Source organism: Spermophilus citellus (genome assembly GCF_964194105.1).
Source record: "Spermophilus citellus genome assembly, chromosome: 10".
In the NCBI taxonomy this organism is placed as follows: Eukaryota; Metazoa; Chordata; class Mammalia; order Rodentia; family Sciuridae; genus Spermophilus; species Spermophilus citellus.
Genome location: NC_138197.1, coordinates 50,161,331 through 50,181,991, shown reverse-complemented (window position 1 = coordinate 50,181,991; position 20,661 = coordinate 50,161,331). Strand labels below are relative to the sequence as shown.

The window sequence follows — 20,661 nt, the reverse complement described above, 5'->3', positions numbered from 1 at the left end:
GATCCCCGGCGTGTTCGCTCTCTCTCTCCCCTGCTAGCCCAGAGTAATCCTCGCTGCCCTGCTGGGCGGCTGGAGGCAGGGAAACGGAGGCGAGCCGTCTTGGACCTAGCATTAAAATAAGGTACTGTCTGTGTGTTTTATTTTGATCTCTTCTAACTAACTGAATGCCAGAACCTCATTAATGAAACCACTGCGCAGGCCGCGTGGTAGAATCAAGGGTCTACAGGCAGTTAGATTATTGTTACAGTATAAGGTAGAAAATGGGAAGCAGAGGCTAGGTAGCAGAGCCCCATCATGAAAGGCTTTGTAAACTGGCAAAGGAATTTAGATTTTTATCCTAATTGCAACATGGATCCGTCCAAGTGTTTAAAGCAGAGGCATGATGTGGTTAAACTGGCATCTGCAAAGAGAATTCCTGCCAGCATGGCACATGTCTTTGAGAAAACAGGAAACCTAGCCAGAAGACTGTTGTGGTGACCCAGGTGAAGGACAATGCTGGCTTGAATTACATGGCAGATGCAAAAGTAGGCAGAAGTCAATCTATTGAAGAGATACATTCTACTGTCATGTATAACTAATTAGAACAAATAAAAATAAAATTTAAAAAAGGCATTGCATTTATCATTTAGATACAAAGTTGATAAAATTAATCGAGTTTGTTATTGATGTAAAAAGGAAGAATGAGGGAGGAAAAAAATTAAAGAATGATTTCTGGTTATAAGCAATGCACAATATCAAAAATAAGCAGTGAAAGCCCAAAGGAACCAAGCTGTTTGTAAAGGATTAGAGGTAGGAGAAAAGGGGTAATGCCTGGCTCAATTTAACAATGACTGACTGCCACCAGATTCTCTGGTCTTCCTGTTCATTCTGAGTTATTCAAATCTTTTCCTAACATGTTTCTCGACTATGCAAGTTAAATGCAGTCAGTTTCTAGTGCTTGCAACCAAAACTCTGACTGGCACACTCCTTCAAGGCATAGGTTTTTCCTTTTAAAAAACAAATTTGAATTATATGTTAATAAATAATAAGTAAGCTAATTGTGGAGAGAACAAGTATGTCCATACATACACAGAGTATATACACATGTATACATGCATAACACATACATTGGTATTCTCATCCTCAAAACTTTTGACCTGATCTAGTCTAGTCCGGCCAAAGTTTTTGAGGGTGAGAATAACTATGGCTACAGTACTTTATTGTCATTCCAAGTTAACCTAGAAGTTCACTGTTCAAGACTTTAGCACTTACAACTGTAAACAGTCTTTATAAGATCTGTTTCTTTTTTCTTGACCATCAAGCATCACCCCCAACCCATGTCACAGTGTTGAACACTTTTTCCTGGTATGTCTCTTATGTACTTTGTCCCTTTTTATCTTAAGTTAAGCCACAAGTTTTCATGTCTTATCATCCTTATAGGCTGTAGGAACCTCAAGGGCACATTTTAAACCTGGATCACCCATGAATCTCTGATGGTATTTAGCATGGGACTTTGCATAGAATAAGATGATAATTGACCCATAGAATGGTTTGGACAAATGCATCCTTGGTCCATAAGTCTACTGTATCTGATGATATCAATAATAGAACATCATTGCTAGAAATGAACTGACAAATATCTCTGGTGGGAATGTAAAATAGAATACTTTTTATGCAAAATAGTTTGGTGATTTCTTGAAATGCTAAACATAGGTGACTACATGCCACAGCAGTTCCACTCCTACACATATACCAAAGAGAACGAAAAACGTAAGTATACACAAAAATCTGTACACAGATATTCAAGGCTATCTTAGTCAAAATAACCAAAAAGTATAAATAAGTCCATCATCTGAAGAATGGGAAAAAAATGTGGTATATCTATACAGAAGAACACTCTGCCACGAAAAGCCATGAAACAGTGATACCACCACCAGAAGAATGAATCTGGAAAGCACGTGCCAAGTCAAGGAAGCCAAACATGAAGGTTCCATTTATGTGAAATGTCCAGAATAGGACAAAAACACAAAGTAGATTAGAAGTGGCCAGGAGCAAGTAAATAGGAGTGACTGTTAATGAACATTTGGTTTCTTTTCTGAATTTTGAAAATATTCTTGAATTAGATAATAGTAATGACTGCCCAACCTTCTGAATATGCTGAAAACACAGAATTTTACACTTTTAATAGATGAATTTTATGACCTGTGACTTTCATATCAATTAAAGTTTGAAAAATAAAACTAAAAGCCACCAGTGTTCAACCCCCTGCTGTGGCCCACCTTTTTATCTGAAGGCGCAATTCAGTGCAATCATCTGCTAACTGGTTGTTAGCTTCTTCCAAGGTTTCTAATGCCAACTTAAACCTGTGATTTTCCTCTTCCAATTTCTGTTTGTTGAAATGTAGGTCTGCTACGTAGGTGATGAAATCAGACATCTCTCTGCAGGTGAAAGAATTAATGAGAATAATCTTCAACATCTCTCCTCTTTTCCAATCAGAAAAAAGGCATACAGTTAAGCCCAAACAGGCTTCAATGTTCTTATGAAGTATTCTACTTTACCCTCATCACCGTCATCACAAAAGTAGTTACTCATACAATAAGTATTTACTCAAACATCTATACTCCAATAGCAAAGATTTTTCCACAATTATCAGGCATTCAGTACTTGCCATTTGTGAAATCAACTTCCACAGCTTGATTTCTTTCTTTCCACCTCCCTGCCAGCATTTGCCTCTTTCTACATCAAAGTGTTTTCTGTTTCCACATGGGATATGGAAAATCCTGAACTTTTAAAATATAATGCACATTCATTTGAAGGATCTCAGCAGGTTTCAGCAGGCCTTTAACTAGGAAGCAACTCCTAGATCTTACATGTGGCCTGTAACCACAACGTAGTACTTGTCTTTCCCATTATTTCGTATAGCTCGTTAATATATGTTTGACTCTTGCCCCCAACATCAGCTCCTAAACCTAGAAACTCTGGACTACATGTTTCATGGAATGTCAGGCCTCCTCTTTCTCTTTGCTATCTTTTCTCAGTTCTTAGGTTGGACAAATGGTTCCTACTCCACATTTTTGCTGGATAAAATAAGGGAGAGACAGAAACACCTCTTCAATGTATAAAGTGGTGTTTCACATATTCAGTGGAAAAGAAAACTGCCCACTCATGTCTAAAATGTTCTATTAAAGAAATGCTTAAAAATAATCCCCCAAAGATCTTGAGGTTAATATCATTACCATGCTTGAAATGGGACTTGTTTTTTATGGCAAACATATGAAATTAATGGAGTAGGGTTTCGTGAGTGGGCAAATGGTAACTCTGGATTACTAATCTTACAAGAATTCATGTTCCTAGTGAAATTGGTTCTAAAGAAGATGGTATAGCATAGTCTAAAAAATTTTAAGTCAATTATGTTAGCTCTACTGAAAAAAATAAGAGTTGAGTGACTTTAAGTAAGAATGTGGATCTATAAATTAACAAGAAAATAAGTAAAGTTGAGGCACTTGAAAAGGCATCATAAGAACACTTACAAAACTCCATTAGACAAGTCTCCACCCAGAGCCTCAAAGCTTCCAGGTGTGGAATCTATTGTATCACTGGTCGTCTTAACTGAAACATACAAGAGGGTTAACAAAAAGTCCATTTTCTCCAAACCACAAGAAAGTAGCAGAATGATCCTGAAGAAACACACCCATACTACTCGCCCACCTGATTTTGTGCTGCCCTGTTGTTCAAAAACAGAGTCATCCATGATGCTACTCAATCTGCTTTTCACTTCTCCCCTGTATCCAAAACACAAAACCAGTGAGCTAGGATCCTTTGTCAGACCAAAGTTCTGTTCATTTTTTTTTTTTAAGGATGTGCTCCGTACCTTCCTAAGCAGCTATTTTTTCCTGTGTTTTAAAATCATCTGTTCATTCAATTACTTAGTGCCCAATATTGTGTCAGGGTGATAGAAAAGAAGCAGAAGGCATTGCCTCCACCATCCATAAACTTTTGATCAGATGTGGAAAAAAAAAAAAAAAAAACACCATGCACACAGACATAGGCAGGTGACAGCAGCAGCATATGGTTCGGGAATGAGGGTGTTGATGAAGGAGGATGTTGGCAAAGCCTGAAGTGATAAATGGAGACTGGTGGGGACAGCAAGCTCATGGGCCTTAATAGATTCAGCAGGAAAAGCATGGACAAGTAGTACTTTGGTGCTGTCATTTAGACTCTATCACAGAATCAGGTAGACCCTACACTTAGAGTATTTCAAACATTGTCCTTGAAAACTGGGGAACCCTCTACCCAAGCCCTCTGTCTAGTACATAAGCTCTAGCTCTAACCCCCCCCCCAAATAAACATCAAATTTTCAAACATTTCCTTTCAAAGAAGCCTTATGGTTTATTACTAAATCTTTCTTAGCACCAGATCTTTCACCTCTATCTCTGAAGAAGCCACAACATTTTCTAAATTTGTACTTACATTTCCTTATTTTTCAGGTGAGATGTCTGATAGAATACTGAGCAAAACATAGCTAACTATTCCCATGTGCAAAGCCATCATCATTTATGAATTTCCACTCCTATATTTTGTATTAATACCCTCCATGTTTTTCTTTCCTTTAAAATTGGTTATAAGAGTTTTCACTTTTGCCATCATCTGTTTTATACGTGTTACTGATATTTTCATCATATAATCAAACCTACGTACTTTAGAAACATTAAAAAATTCTTAAGAAAAACTTAAAATTAATGCAGAAATAATCATTTCTTAATATTCTCCCCATCATTTTCTGTGAATATTTTTATTTAAGAAAAATGCAATTATACTACATATACAGATCTATATCCTATTATTTGAAATAAATCCATATGGCTATTTCTCTTGACAAATATTAATCAAACTATAATTTTGAATAATTATTTAGGATTTCAGTGTATGGAACTTTAATATATTTACTACTCGATTTTTAAATATTTAGGTTGATTCTATTTATCATTATCATAAACAACTTGTAAACATGTATTACAGCATTTGGTTATATTTCATCACATTTCATTACCAACTCACAGAGATTGCATACTTTAAAAGTTTGATATACAACTTTTCAAATGCTTTTTAAAAAACTGTTCCAACAATAATTATGGGTGACTTCAACACACCTCTCTCACCATTGGACAGATCCTCCAAACGAAAGTTGAATAAAGAAATTATAGAACTCAATACCACAATCAATAACCTAGACTTAACTGACATATATAGAATAAATCAACCATCATCAAATGGATATACTTTTTTCTCAGCAGCACATGGATCCTTCTCAAAAATAGACCATATATTATGCCATAGGGCAACCCTCAGTAAATATAAAGGGGTGGAGATGATACCATGCATTTTATCTGATCATAATGGAAAGAAACCGGAAATCAATGATAAAAGAAGGAAGGAAAAATCCTACATCACATGGAAAATGAACAATATGTTCCTGAATGATCAATGGGTTATAGAAGACATAAAGGAGGAAATCAAAAAATTCTTAGAGATAAATGAAAATACAGACACAACATATTGGAATCTATGGGACACAATGAAAGCAGTTTTAAGAGGGAAATTCATCGCCTGGAGATCATTCCTCAAAAAAAGAAAAAACCAACAAATAAATGAGCTCACACTCCATCTCAAAGCCCTAGAAAAGGAAGAGCAAAACAACAGCAAATGTAGCAGAAGGCAAGAAATAATTAAAATCAGAGCGGAAATCAATGAAATTGAAACAAAAGAAACTATTGAAAAAAATCAACAAAACTAAAAGTTGGTTCTTCGAAAAAATAAATAAGATCGACAGACCTTTAGCCATGCTAACGAAGAGAAGAAGAGAGAGAACTCAAATTACTAACATACGGGATGAAAAAGGCAATATCACAACAGATGCTACAGAAATACAGAAGACAATTAGAAATTATTTTGAAAACCTATATTCCAATAAAATAGAAGATAGTGAAGACATCGATAAATTTCTTAAGTCATATGATTTGCCCAGACTGAGTCAGGAGGATACAGACAATTTGAACAGACCAATATCAATGGATGAAATTGAAGAAGCCATCAAAAGACTACCAACCAAGAAAAGCCCAGGACCGGATGGGTATACAGCGGAGTTTTACAAAACTTTAAAGAAGAATTAATACCAATACTTTTCAAGTTATTTCAGGAAATAGAAAAAGAGGGAGCTCTTCCAAATTCATTCTATGAGGCCAACATCACCCTGATTCCGAAACCAGACAAAGACACCTCAAAGAAAGAAAACTACAGACCAATATCTCTAATGAACCTAGATGCAAAAATCCTCAATAAAATTCTGGCGAATCGAATACAAAAACACATCAAAAAAATTGTGCACCATGATCAAGTAGGATTCATCCCTGGGATGCAAGGATGGCTCAATATACGGAAATCAATAAATGTTATTCACCACATCAATAAACTTAAAGATAAGAACCATATGATCATCTCGATAGACACAGAGAAAGCATTCGACAAACTACAGCATTCTTTATGTTCAAAACATTAGAAAAACTAGAGATAACAGGAACTTACCTTGACATTGTAAAAGCTATCTATGCTAAGCCTCAGGCTAGCATCATTCTGAATGGAGAAAAGTTGAAGGCATTCCCTCTAAAATCTGGAACAAGACAGGGATGCCCTCTCTCACCACTTCTATTTAATTTAGTCCTTGAAATACTAGCCAGAGCAATTAGACAGACAAAAGAAATTAAAGGCATAAAAATAGGAAAAGAAGAACTTAAATTATCACTATTTGCGGACGACATGATTCTATACCTAGAAGACCCAAAAGGGTCTACAAAGAAACTACTAGAACTAATAAATGAATTCAGCAAAGTGGCAGGATATAAAATCAACATGCATAAATCAAAGGCAAAATGAAACTGATTCCCTTTCTCTCGCCATGCACAAAAGTTAACTCAAAATGGATCAAGGAGCTTGATATCAAATCAGAGACTCTGCGTCTGATAGAAGAAAAAGTTGGCTCCAATCTACATATTGTGGGGTCGGGCTCCAAATTCCTTAATAGGACACCCATAGCACAAGAGTTAACAACAAGAATCAACAAATGGGACTTACTCAAACTAAAAAGTTTTTTCTCAGCAAGAGAAACAATAAGAGAGGTCAATAGGGAGCCTACATCCTGGGAACAAATTTTTACTCCTCACACTTCAGATAGAGCCCTAATATCCAGAGTATACAAAGAACTCAAAAAATTAGACAATAAGATAACAAATAACCCAATCAACAAATGGGCCAGGGACCTGAACAGACACTTCTCAGAGGAGGATATACAATCAATCAACAAGTACATGAAAAAATGCTCTCCATCTCTAGCAGTCAGAGAAATGCAAATCAAAACCACCCTAAGATACCATCTCACTCCAGTAAGATTGGCAGCCACTATGAAATCAAACAACAAGTGCTGGCGAGGATGTGGAGAAAAGGGTACACTTGTACATTGTTGGTGGGACTGCAAATTGGTGCCGCCAATTTGGAAAGCAGTATGGAGATTCCTGGGAAAGCTGGGAATGGAACCACCATTTGACCCTGCTATTGCCCTTCTTGGACTATTCCCTGAAGACCTTAAAAGAGCATGCTACAGGGCTACTGCCACATCGATGTTCATAGCAGCACAATTCACAATAGCTAGACTGTGGAACCAACCCAGATGCCCTTCAATAGATGAATGGATAAAAAAAATGTGGCATTTATACACCATGGAATATTACGCAACACTAAAAAATGACAAAATCATGGAATTTGCAGGGAAATGGATGGCACTAGAGCAGATTATGCTTAGTGAAGCTAGCCAATCCCTAAAAAACAAATACCAAATGTCTTCTTTGATATAATGAGAGCAACTATGAACAGAGCAGGGAGGAAGAGCAGGAAGAAAAGATTAACATTAAACAGAGACATGAGATGGGAGGGAAAGGGAGAGAAAAGGGAAATTGCATGGAAATGAAGGGAGACCCTCATTGCTATACAAAATTACATATAAGAGGTTGTGAGGGGAATGGGAAAATTAACAAGGAGAGAAATGAATTACAGTAGATGGGGTAGAGAGAGAAGATGGGAGGGGAGGGGAGGGGGGATAGTAGGGGAAAGGAAAGGTAGCAGAATACAACAATTACTAATAGGGCATTATGCAAAATTGCGGATGTATAACTGACATGATTCTGCAATCTGCATTTGGGGTAAAATTGGGAGTTCATAACCCACTTCAATCTAATGTATGAAATATGATATGTCAAGAGCTTTGTAATGTAATGTTGTGAACAACCAATAAAAAAATAAAATAAAATAAAAAAATAAAAAATAAAATAAAATAAAAAACTGTTCCAACTTGCACTTCTCCCAATAATGTATGAGAGGGTTTATTCTACCTACCCACACCATGAAACAAAGTCATTCTTTTAAATCTGTTAAATTGATGGGCAAAATTATATATTTTTGCATACTTATATTGGTAATCTATGTATGGCATACAACATATTTTTTCTTAAGGAAATCATCCATCTTAAGGAAAGATAAGTCATCTTTCCTTAGATGATTCCGTTAAGTTATCTATCCTTAGATTTCTGTGCCAGAAATCTAGCAAGTATTGCTACTTTTTGGTTTTGAAGGGTTCTTTCGTTTGTTTTGGTTAAAGCACATCCCTCATATGTATCAGCTGGAGATTGGTGGCTAGCAGGCACAGCAGCTTGGCTTCCTGAAAAAGGAAATGCACTTCTCTAGTATCTGCCAAGGCATCTTAGTCATGGACACCATTCTCTTTTGTTCATCTTTTTCTCCTACCCACAGTCCTTTCCTTTTCCCTTTAGCCTTCCTGCATCTACAGCCCTACTGCCCTAAAAGAATTCACTCTTGCATGTCCTGGAGATTTGATGATATCGATAATTCACTTGGCTCCCATGCCAGCTCAATTCTTAGTGAGAATGTATTATGTGCTTCCCACCAATCACAAAAAGGAACATTATCAGAATTAGCATATTAGGACAATGGTCCTCAAAGGCTGCCCATCCCAGAAGCAGCAGCAATTTTACCTGGAAATTTGCTAGAACACAAATCATCAGACTTTGGCACAAATGCACTGAATCCTGGTGATGGGACCCAACCGTCAGCTTAAAATCTTTCAGGAGATTCTAAAAGCATTGGATTATAGTATTTCCATTGACACATAAAACAATGATTAGCCACCAATTATAATGGATTGTTAAAACAGAATCTTTAAACACACTCTGCTGGGACTCTGATTACCATTTGTTTATACTGAAAGCCATCCATTCTTTCTTGATGGTTTGGAAGGTTTCCAGATCCACATGTGGGTCTCTCCTTTCAGGATCAAGCATGTTCCACAACTCTTCAAGGCTAGTGTCTTCAGAATCTTGGCTAGCTGTTTGTCGCAGGTAATCTATTATTTTGCTCACTTCTACTGAGCCTTAGGAAGAACAAAGGCAAATTTTGAAAGATGGAAAAAGACACATTTTAATGAATTGGATGCTAAACTTTGTTAGGCCCTTTGGACCTTAGAAATACAACATATAACCCTGGACTTCTGTCAAGCAGGCACAGCACAGTGGACAGACCACTGGCCTTCAGTTGGAGTCTAATGGACCTGGAGTCAAATCTTGGTTCCATAGATTACTAGCCATGTGACTCTGAAAAATTCCCTCTCTCTCAGTGCCTCAGTCACCTGTGAAATTAGGATGAAGACACTGATCATATAGAGTTATTGTGAGGTTTAAATATTGATAATATATGTAGTTAACAATTATGGAAGTGAGAAAAATGCTAATTCTCTTGTTTGTTTTTTGTTTTGTTTGTTTTTCCTGAGAAAGCATTTAGTGAAGGAAAATTTCCTCTGCCGGAGATTTCAGTTTAAAGTAAAAACTTTGACTTTGGTGGGGGCGAATTATTCTTAAATGAATCCTACCATCACATTAGAAATTGAAGTCATCCAATTGTTATTAATTGATACACCAATCTTCTTTAAACATAAGACTTCTCTTTTATTCCAACCTAAGGCTTGCCTTTGGCTGGATGTTGGCAAGAAGGGGAAAAATAAGCAGAAGGTTGATGAGAGATGCAGGATTGAAAATTCTTCCCTTGAGGAAGTGTAAATGGTGGCCTACAGAAAAATGTCTTATAATTAGGAGGAGGAGAAAATTTTAAAGGAAACTGAATACATTTAATGAAAATATTAATTTAATGCAATAGGTTATTTAGATATGACAGGAAGATTAGAAACTGAAATAAAATTGCTGTCACTTGGAATATGGCCTGTCCTAATAAGCTCATGTGTTGGAAACATGACTCCAAATGCAGCAATGTTCACAGATGAGATGATCGAATTCCAATTATGCTATGGAAGCTGTAACCTAATCAGAGGATTAATCAACTTGAATTTGAATGGACTTCTGGGAGGCAACTGTAGGCTAGAGGAAGTAGGTCATTGGGGGTGTGCTCTTGGGGGTTATATCCTATTTGTGGCTCCCCACCCCTCTGTTTCCAAACTGCCATGAGCTGAGCAGCTTTCTTCTGCCACCCTTCTGCCCAGGGCAGTGGAGTCGGCTGGTCACAGACCGAGTCTCTAAAACCATGAGCCCAAGTACACTTTTTCTCCTCTAGTTTTTCTTGTTAGTCACATTGACTAACAACTGTTTATGCAAATTAGAGAGATGATTTGATTCCTTATTTGTAGTAGAATTGGGGACAAAAACCTGAAAGGCCAACAAAAATACCTTTTCATCATTTTCCTCACTAAAACTCTAAACCTTCTATCACATACTGTCAAAGCTGAAAAGGTGTTAAACATTTAGTCAAATGTTGGCATTTATGTGAGGATTTTTTAGACAAGATTAACATTTAAACCTATAGACTAAGTGAAACAGACAGTTCTCCCTAATGAAGACGGGTTCTATCCAATCCCTTGAGGGCCTTAATAGAACAAAAGACTTGACTCTTCCCAGAGTAGGAGAAAATGCCTTCAAATTGGGAAACAAACTGGTTTCTTTTTTCTGCATTTGGGCTCAATCTAAAATACTGGCTCTTCCTTCCTCTTAAACCTGCCAACTGTTAGACTAGAGCTACACCCTCAGCTCTCCTACTTCTCAGGCCTTCAAACTTGAACGTAGCTATTATGAACTAAACTGTCTCTCTTGACACCCCAGATTTGTGATTCACACTTCAGATTTTGGGTCTTGCCAGTCTCCATAACTGCATGACTCGATTCCTAATAAGTATAGATGATTCCTTATTTTCTTCAGAGAAATAATTCCTTAAACCATATATCCAAGCAGAGAGGCTTTCTGGTTATATATAAACCCCACTATGATTCAGTATACATGGAAATTATTTGCTGCCAGAAATGTTTATATGGTATGTTTATAGTAAAGAAAAAATAATAACCAATTAAAGTGGATTGGTTAAATGAGTTGTAAAAGTACAAGGCATTCATTATTAGGAAAATCAAATGGACAAACAGAGGTGCCCAGCATTCATCTCTTCTACAAATTAACAGGGGCATAGCTGCATTTTGAGAGGAGTAACCATGCAAGAGTGCTGGAAACCAGAGGAAACTGGAATCTTGCAAAATTCAGAAACCTGGGACAACAGCATAGAAAGAAGAACAAAAATACCATACTAGCTCCACAGATCATCTCAAGTCTGTGGTAGGAAGAGAGGGAAATTTCCTCTCTGAAGGGTTAAGAGTAAAAAGAGTTCCAGCAAGTCTGTCAGTGTGGATGCTGGCAATCTTAGCTGTTTGAAAGTTTCACAACACCCATAGACTTGCAGCCCACTTAGATAAGTAATCTGAAATCTGCAGAGTAGCCTTGCTTTGGAAAAGGATTTCTTATCAAATCCCAGAGAACCCTCAGGGTGCTATAGGCAGGAGCCATATGAGAAAGAACCTATTGTCTGAATTTGAACAGCATAAGGGGTCAAAAACCTCTCCATATTCCCATCTCTGAGACTCCCACAAACATTCCACTGCACTGGATCATCAGATAGCTGCCTCATGTACCAAATGGGCCCAGCAGAGTGACTCTGTCCCAAGCCTATTGGGTGCCCTGCACCATGAGGAATGGGTGTTGAGACATGGAAAGGAATGGAGGGGATCTCAGGGTGTTTGTCCTCTCAGGTGCCTATGACTGACAGGCAAGGATGGAACACCATGGTTCCTGCTGCTGGCTAACTCAAGGGTGTGCTGAGGGGGCTTTGAGCAACTCCCAGGGTCCAAGCATGCACAGCCAAAGGAAGCACAGAGAGCAACTGTAACCAGCACCATCCAAGGTCCTGGTCCCAGGCAGGTATTACCTCCAAAACAGCAGAGAAGAACACCATGATTCCTGCTGCCACCCGACCCTGCATCCTTTCTGATCACACAGTTCTGTCAGGACTCCATGTGAGCCCCACAGAGGAGGTGCTGTTGTTCCCACCACCACCTCTCCCCATGTGGCATGGGGGCCCACACCACTGTTGATCAGAAGACAAGTGCTTCAAGCCCCACAACACTGCTGGTGTTGCCGGTGCCAGAGGCCCTTACTAGCAGCATAATGCATCAACAGTACCCGAGGAAACCCTGTCACTCAACAGGGGTCACTACTCCATTGTAGGATCAAGCTTGGAAGGAACACCACACACATTCTGCTGACTACACCATACCTGCCTGAACACTGGTATGTCCCCACTTGGACATGGCTCACAGAGTGGGTTTCAACTCTGCCCCAGTATGTACTGCACCCAAAGTCACTAATCACAGCCAAAGCAGCTACAAAAAGACTACACTAAGGTGCCCAGGTAGAATAAAAACCAATATTGCCTATCAAACTGATACCCCAAGATACATTTTCAGGAAAAAGCCACTAAGAAGGCTAGCCCAAGTGGTAGATTATGCACAAATCTCAACATAGGAGCCCGATAGATATGAAAAGAAAAAAAATATAAGGTAATATGATGCCTCCAAAAGAACATAAAAACTCTCTAACAACAAAGCCCAAAGAAATTGAAATGGATTAAATCTCTCTTAATAAGTTTAAAGGAATTTTGAAGACATTTTAAACAGGGTCTCACTAATATTGCCCAGGCTGGCTTTGAACTCCCTGGGTTCAAGTGATTCTCCTGAGGAGCTGGAACTACAGGTGCAGCACCCCACACACAACTATTTGTGAAGAGTTAATGACGGGAGATCAAGATGGCAGAGTAGAAATAGTCTGAAAGTTCCAAAAAAACCCTCTACAGTTCAGAATTGGAAATAGCTAGGAACAGCTATGTGGCAAGGGGGAGAAATAAGGGACTACATTAAAGTTTGATATTAAACAGAGACTCAGAGAGATTCTGATCACTGGAACAGAGAGCAAGAGGGATGGCGTCATTCTGAACCTCACCCCTCAGAGCCAGGAGAAGAGGGGACACAAAAGGAGAGAAAGAGAAGCAAAGTTGGGGGGAAAATTGCTTCAGAGGAAGAGAAAATTAGACTAAACTTAGCTGATACAGACACTGCATAGAAAGCTAAAAAGTGAGATACCTGTCCCTCTTAGCTAGTGAATGGAGAGCTGTGGTAGAAAGCCATTTTTGTGAAAGTTGCAGAATTGAGAAGAAAATTCCCCCATGTTCTTCTCTGAAGATAGCAGCACATATTGCCATGGAGACTGCCTTTGAAGGAAGTGGGGAATCTATTCCCAACTGGAGATGGAAGTAGGGCAAGATGCCTTCAGGTGCCTGGAACAGGACTCTCTTCCCTGCACACCAAGATCCCCCAAGAAGTCAGCGCATACACACACACACACACACACACACACACACACAGTCACTCCCACCAGGGAGGCCTCCAATCGCCAGGCCAAGAACTCACCAACACTGTCACCTCTATTCAAGCAGGAGGCCCCAAGTTGCCTGGGCTCCTGGGAGGACCTCACAAAGTCACATGAGCAGTATGAGAGAAGGGTGGAGTTAGACTGTGGTAATAGTCTCCTGGACGTGGCTGACAACCCCCCACCCCCAAACAGCCATACATGCTAGAGAGGGTATATTTCCCCTCTGCCACCAGAGAACATAATGAGCTGGGATAGAAATCATCACTAACATAGCAGGTTGAAAACCAAGATAAGCTCTGGAGCCTGAGTTCCATGTGGTTTTGTGATCAGAATGCTGATCTAGATGTGGGAAAGAGTAAACACAGCACTCCCAACACCTGGCACATTTTGAATCTGCAAGTCCCTGAAATAAATCCTTCCATCTTAAAAACTGTGACATAGAGGAATTTTAGTATTTCTTACCTAATTTTTAATTTTGCCTGCATTGAGTTGTTCTGATTATTTTTTGTTATTATATTCTTTTATGAAATTTTATGCTCATAAAATTTCTTTATAAATTAATTCATTAGTTGCATTTGCTCTACCTTTTTCTTCTTTCCCATTTTAATTCCCTCTTTTGTCTTTCTTTCTCTTCTCATTTTTACTTATCTCTCCCCTTTTCTTAAATTGGGTTTTTTTTTATTCTTTGTTATCTATATACTCTTTGTATTTTGTCTCATTTGTTATCCTCCTCTCTCTCCTGCCTTTCTCCTCTTTTGCTCTTCCTTTTTTCCAATTTATTTATATGTTCTATGTAGTTTAGATTAATTTAATATTCTTTATTGCCAAATTTTCAGCCTATTCTGTTCTTTCTTCTTTAGTTACTGGAATTATAGAGAACATTTTAAATAAGTTGTTATTATGTGTTAGGATATCGTTTGCTTTCAAGCTATAACTGTTACTAGTCATGATTTTTCGCCTCTAAAAGTGGTTCTGGAGATTGAACATAACAACTTGAACATGCCATGTCCTTTGACATGAGTGATATCCCCAGCCTGGGACACACAGTAAAGAAAAGCAACTCATTAAAAATACCTCCAGGTGTTCGGTCGTCGCGGAGCCGGAGGAGCGCGGCTGGACAGAGGGAACGCTATGTCCGCGGAAGTCCCGGAGGCAGCCTCGGCGGAGGAGCAGAAGGAAATGGAAGATAAAGTGACTAGTCCAGAGAAAGCTGAAGAAGCAAAATTAAAAGCAAGGTATCCTCACCTGGGACAGAAGCCTGGGGGTTCAGATTTTTTAAGGAAACGATTGCAGAAAGGGCAAAAATATTTTGATTCTGGGGATTACAACATGGCAAAAGCAAAGATGAAGAACAAGCAACTTCCTACTGCAGCCCCGGATAAGACAGAGGTCACTGGTGACCATATTCCCACTCCACAGGACCTTCCTCAATGGAAACCATCCCTTGTTGCTAGCAAGCTGGCTGGCTGATTAAAAGAGCTGACCTGCATGAATTTTCTAATTCCCATTATTTCTCCTCATATGTTACTTATCCACTTTTTATTCCTTTCATTCACTAAGTCATTTAAATGAGACGGCTTTGCAGGTAGCCATAGTGTGTGCTGCTATTGTAAGGGAATATACATGTGTAGAGGTTTTGATTAGTTTTAACAGTGCACTGATGAAAAGGACATGTTAGAGCAACATAAGTAATCTACTTGAAAATATTTGTATATATTACCTAACTCCTAATATAGGTTCCAAAAAGTAATAAGCAAATTTTACAATTTTAATGTTTTGCCTTCCTCACTTATCTTAATTATAGCTGTGTATGTTACTCTTATTTAATGTAACCTCTGTATTGATTTCTTCTATATTTTCCTTCTGGATTTTGTCAAACAGAAGTTTAAGCCACAAGTTTGAAGAAAGATCACAAATTCAAATGAAAATAGGAGGGGCTTTGAAAGATTTGTATAACTGTGCTTGAACTTGAATGGCCTTAAACCTGTTTCAGCTTTAACAATAGAATTTTACTTGGGCAATATTTGCCCATTCTGGTGTAACTTACGTGACTTCAGTGCTTAACAGCTGCCATTGAAGCTAGTATTCTTATTTAGTTTTGTAGTGTTAAATACCTTTCATTGTTGAAGATGTGAATGAAGTATGCATGTGCATCAACTGTTGAATTCACTTTTGTGCCATTTTTGTAAATACAGTAGTTTTGCACAACCTTTCAAAAAAAAAAATACCTCCACATGACAGTGAAAGAGAAACCCATTCCAACAGAGGTGACAACATCAATATAGAAATATAGGAAACATGAGACGATGAGGTAATAAGACACCTCTAAAAATTTATAACTCCCTAATAACCAAATCCATACATGCTGAAGTGGGAAAAATGCCAAATGATCTTAAATGTTGATTGTTAAGATGATCAGAGAATCGAAAGAATAAAGAAAGATCTAAGGGAAACAATACAAGATATGAACGAGAATTTCGATAAGGAGATAGGTATTCTGAAAAAGAACCAAACAGAATCTGGAAATGAAAAACTGAATAAGTCAAATTAAGTCAGTCAAGAGTCTTGCCAATAGTCTTGACTCGATCAAGCAGAAGGAAAGATTATCAGGGCTCAAAGACAAGGTGGATAAACTACGACTTCCAGACAATGTAAGGAAAAAAATAAGCAATTATGGACATAACATACAATTGCTCTGGGACAACATTAAAAGACCAAATTTAAGATACAAAATATTGAGGGAAAAGAGATTCAGGCTATTGGCAAATAAAACTTATTCGTGAGATAACAGCAGAAAATTTCCCATGGTAATGAGAAAGTACTACAGGAGACTTTCAGAACTCCAAATAGAAACCATCAGAAAAGAACCTCTCCATGACGTATTATAGTCAAGTCACTTACAAAGAGAAACCCATCAGAAACAGAAATTTCTCAGCAGAAATTCTACAGCCCACCCAGGAAGGTATGCTACTCCAAATCTTGAAAGAAAATACCTAGCAAATCTAGATTATTATATCTGGCAAAGATGTACCTCAGAATCAAAGGAGAAATAAAACCCTTTCAAGAAAAATAGAACTTAGAGCGATTCATGACCACTAAGCCAGCACTGCAGAAGATACTTAAAGGAGTAGTACACACACGAGAAGATAAAAATAACTAAGAGCTTGGCAAAGAATAAATTTTATTAAGAGTAAATAAGCAGGCTGGGGATATAGTTCATTTGGTAGAGTGCTTGCCTTGCATGCACACGGCCCTGAGTTAAATCCCCAGCACCTAAAAAATAAAAAGAGTAGATAAGCAAATGAGGACAAGCAATGAATCAAACATTAGAAATAAACGAAATGAGAGGAAATGATACACACCTCTCTAAAATAACACTGAATACAAATGGTCTTAATTCTGCATTTTAGACAGAGACTGGCAGATTTATTTTAAAAATAAATATGTCATAAGACATAGGGAGCTCAAAGATAGATTAGAGGAAGAGTGCACTTTCTAGTTACTCTGTGGCTTGGGATTCTAGGAGCAGGAGTACTGCTTTGAAGGAGGGAGTTCATTGAAATTCAGTATTAGACAGTCAGAGGATCATAGAGACAAATTTGAGAGCTTCAAATAGAGAACAAGAACAAACTCTCTGGGGCAAGGCTGATGGTAACAGTTCACCACAGAAGGAAGGGTGACACAGACAGGAAGAAGAAGAAACACAGTGAAAAAATTTGGCATGGAAAAACCTGTGGAATACAGAAGTGTAGACTGCACTGAACTGGAGGTTGCACAGGAAGCTGGTGTTTAAAAGATACCATTTCCCAGCTGGTCACAGCAGAGCTAGCCGAGACAGGAGATCATCTCAAAGTGGCCAGGCTGTGGCTTGCTGCTGTGGGAGCCTGGCAGATCAGAGCAAGCATTGCCACACAGTCCTGGAAAGCAGCTGCCATATGGGTCTAGAATGTGCCTGGCACGGACTGATTGAAATGAAAACAGAGAGGACTGTACCCAGGAGGATTCCGGCTGGGAATATGGAAGGAAGTGCAGCTAGCTCACTTTCCTTCTGGGTCTGGTGACTCACAGCACCAGCCAAGGAAGGTCCGGATGATAGATAGGCACGCACAAATACACTTGGGGGTCTGATCCTGGAAAGACAACATTCATGAGCAGTGGAGTGTACATGATCTGGGGAGGGTTGGTTACCCCACCCTATGAGTGAAGTTGTCAGGAGGCCCCTGAAATCTGGATGCCCAGCAGAGATTGGTATCTGCATGGCCCTAGGGTGTGTTGATTTATCTGGAGCACATATTATCTGAAAAAGTTCCAAAGGTCTGATCAGAGATAAATCTCAGTTGCTAGAACTTCCCGTGTAGAACCCTGCATCAGCCCAACCCTAGGACTGCATTAATCTAGTCTGTCTGGACAAAGTCCAATTGACAATATTTCCCATCTGTCCTACTTTCTACTGGTGAGAAGAGAGGCTGAGAGTCTTTACAACCAGATTTAGTTCCAGGCTACTTTAGCTGGCAGCTTTGTGAACAAATCAAAAAGAGGGAGGACAGAACAACCCTCAGCCCCTTTTTTTCTGATGGGTATACAGCCCAAGAAGAAATGAAAAGGGCAGTCTGGTAAAAGCTGTGAACATCCACCCTTGTCAACAGTTCTGACCACCTCAGCAGAGACAAGCCCTTTATTTAAGGCTTTTTTTTCCTTTTTCTCTTTTTCCACCAGGTGTGTATTTATGTGAGTGATTACTGGGCTGACTGGTTCATAGGTAGTTTTTTAAAAAAAATTTTTCACTCATTTTTTATTTTACTTTATCTTTTAGGGTTAGGTTTTTTTTTTGTTGTTGTTGTTATTTTGGGTTTGATTGATTAGTTGGTTTTGTTTTCTCTTTTTGAGTCTCTTGTTACTTTCTTCCCTCTATAATAGCCAAATTTTCTTGTTCTCTATTTGGTTTATCTTGTTTGTTTTTACTCTATGTTTATAGTTATTTGTTACCTCTCTTCTACTTCCCCTGTTGACTTTTTGAATATTTTAAACTTTCTTTTGCCTCGCTCCCCACTTCCTTTTCTCTTAATACCCTGTCCCTACCATTTATATTGTTGCAGTTATTAGTACTGATGATGGTGTAGTTGACAGCTGATGTCTACTTTCTTGCTGGATCTAGTTTGTGGCTACTTATTGTTGCTGCAATTATTAATTGCTGACCCCACCATTCCTTCTGTGGTAATTAGTGTTGCAGATATCATAGTAGGCACTGAGCATTTATTTTAATGCTATATTATTGTTTGCTGCTGTTGTTGCTATTGTTTATTTCCTCCTTTTCTGAGGGGTACTGGGAAGTGACTGGGTCACTACAAACTCACAAGGTAGAAAATCTGATGCTGAGCTACATCCACAACACAAACTAACTCTGCTCAAGCTTCATCAATACTTTAACACAGTAGAGGAGAGAAAAATCTCAAACAACAACTAGACCTCAAGCAGGAATGGCTGGGGGGGGGGGGGTCCCTCAATTTCTAATCATAGACATCTGCTCCTAGAGCAAAAACAGAGGTTCTAAGACAATGACTCAGAACAATGCACAATGTTGTAGCAGCTCTCCAAGAGTGAATTAAATCAGCACTAAAGAAATGATAAACAGAGATATTGGAGAGCAAATTAACACTTGCATTATGCTGAGCCTATGTGGTGAAGCTAAGATATGCCAACAACACAAGACTTATTACAAAAGAGATAACTACTCTCCAAAGGTCTGGTTGATACACAAGTCTAAGAACTCTGAAAACAAAAGGAAACAGGCAAATATGTATCCCCAAATTTACAATCCTCCAATGAAATAACCCACAGTTAACGAAGGGAATGAAATTTCAGAGAAAGAAAATAAAAATTGATTATTAAAATGACTAAGGAGCTAAAAGAATATCTAAGGATTTAGTTAAGTAAATGCAAGATATGAAAGAAAATTGTAGGAAATTCTGAAAAGAAACCAATCAGAACTCCTAGAAATAAAACAATAAATCAAATAAAAATTCAGTTGAAAGTTTTACCAACAGATTAGATTATGTAGAAAACAGAATTTCAGGCCTCCGAAACAGAGTACATGAGCTTGAATTCTCAGCAAGCAGTAAAAAAATAAAAAAATAAAAGCCCATAGTCAGAATATACAAGAACTCTGAGACAACATTAAGAGATCAAATTTAAGATTCATTGGTATTGAAGGAAGCATGGAAACAGTTGAAAGGCATCAAGAAAATTTTCAGTGAAATAACAGCAGAAAAATTTCCAAAACTTAAGAATGATATAGACATCCACTTATTGGACATATATAGAACTCCAAATGGACAAGATAAAAAAAGAACCTATATAAGAGACATCACAATCAAAATGACTAACAGAGAATATGGGTAGACTGTACCAAGCATGAAGAGAAAAACATGGGTCACATTTAAAGATAAACCAGTAACTTGTGATTTTTCAACTTTTGACTTATCTAAAATCCAGAAAATACGTAAGGAAATAGTAAATACAAAAGAATTTAGGGCTGGGGCTATAGCTCAGAGGTACAGCACCTGCTTTGCAGGTGTAAGGCACTGGGTTCAATCCTCAGTACCACATAAAAATAAATAAAGATATTGTGTCAATTTATAACTAAAAACATATTTAAAAAATAAAGATATTTTTAAAAAGATTTTTAAAAAGCCAAAGTTCTTGAATGAATAAAGCACACTAGCAGAGCAGTTAAGCAAATTTAAATTAAGACAATTAAATATATGAAATGAACGAAAATGGCAGGAAAAAGTAAATATTTTTGCATAATAAC

The 20,661-nt window shown here is 38.1% G+C and overlaps 2 protein-coding genes across 2 annotated transcripts in view; one reads left to right on the top strand and one right to left on the bottom strand.

Moving 5' to 3' along the window:
- Nucleotides 1–20,661, bottom strand: part of IRAG2 (inositol 1,4,5-triphosphate receptor associated 2) — a gene marked incomplete at its 5' end in the record, with an annotated part of 119,124 nt that overhangs the window by 78,374 nt on the left and 20,089 nt on the right. Inside the window, 4 exons of the mRNA XM_081310802.1 lie at nt 2,259–2,417; nt 3,510–3,588; nt 3,688–3,761; nt 9,292–9,472. Of these exons, the coding sequence (XP_081166928.1) occupies nt 2,259–2,417; nt 3,510–3,588; nt 3,688–3,761; nt 9,292–9,472 (493 nt within the window). The remainder of the gene's footprint in view (nt 1–2,258; nt 2,418–3,509; nt 3,589–3,687; nt 3,762–9,291; nt 9,473–20,661) is intronic.
- LOC308658455 (cAMP-regulated phosphoprotein 19-like) lies at nt 14,937–15,428 on the top strand. Its single transcript, XM_081311158.1, has one exon. It carries the CDS (start codon nt 14,982–14,984, stop codon nt 15,318–15,320), a length of 339 nt encoding a protein of 112 aa, XP_081167284.1. The 5' UTR covers nt 14,937–14,981; the 3' UTR covers nt 15,321–15,428.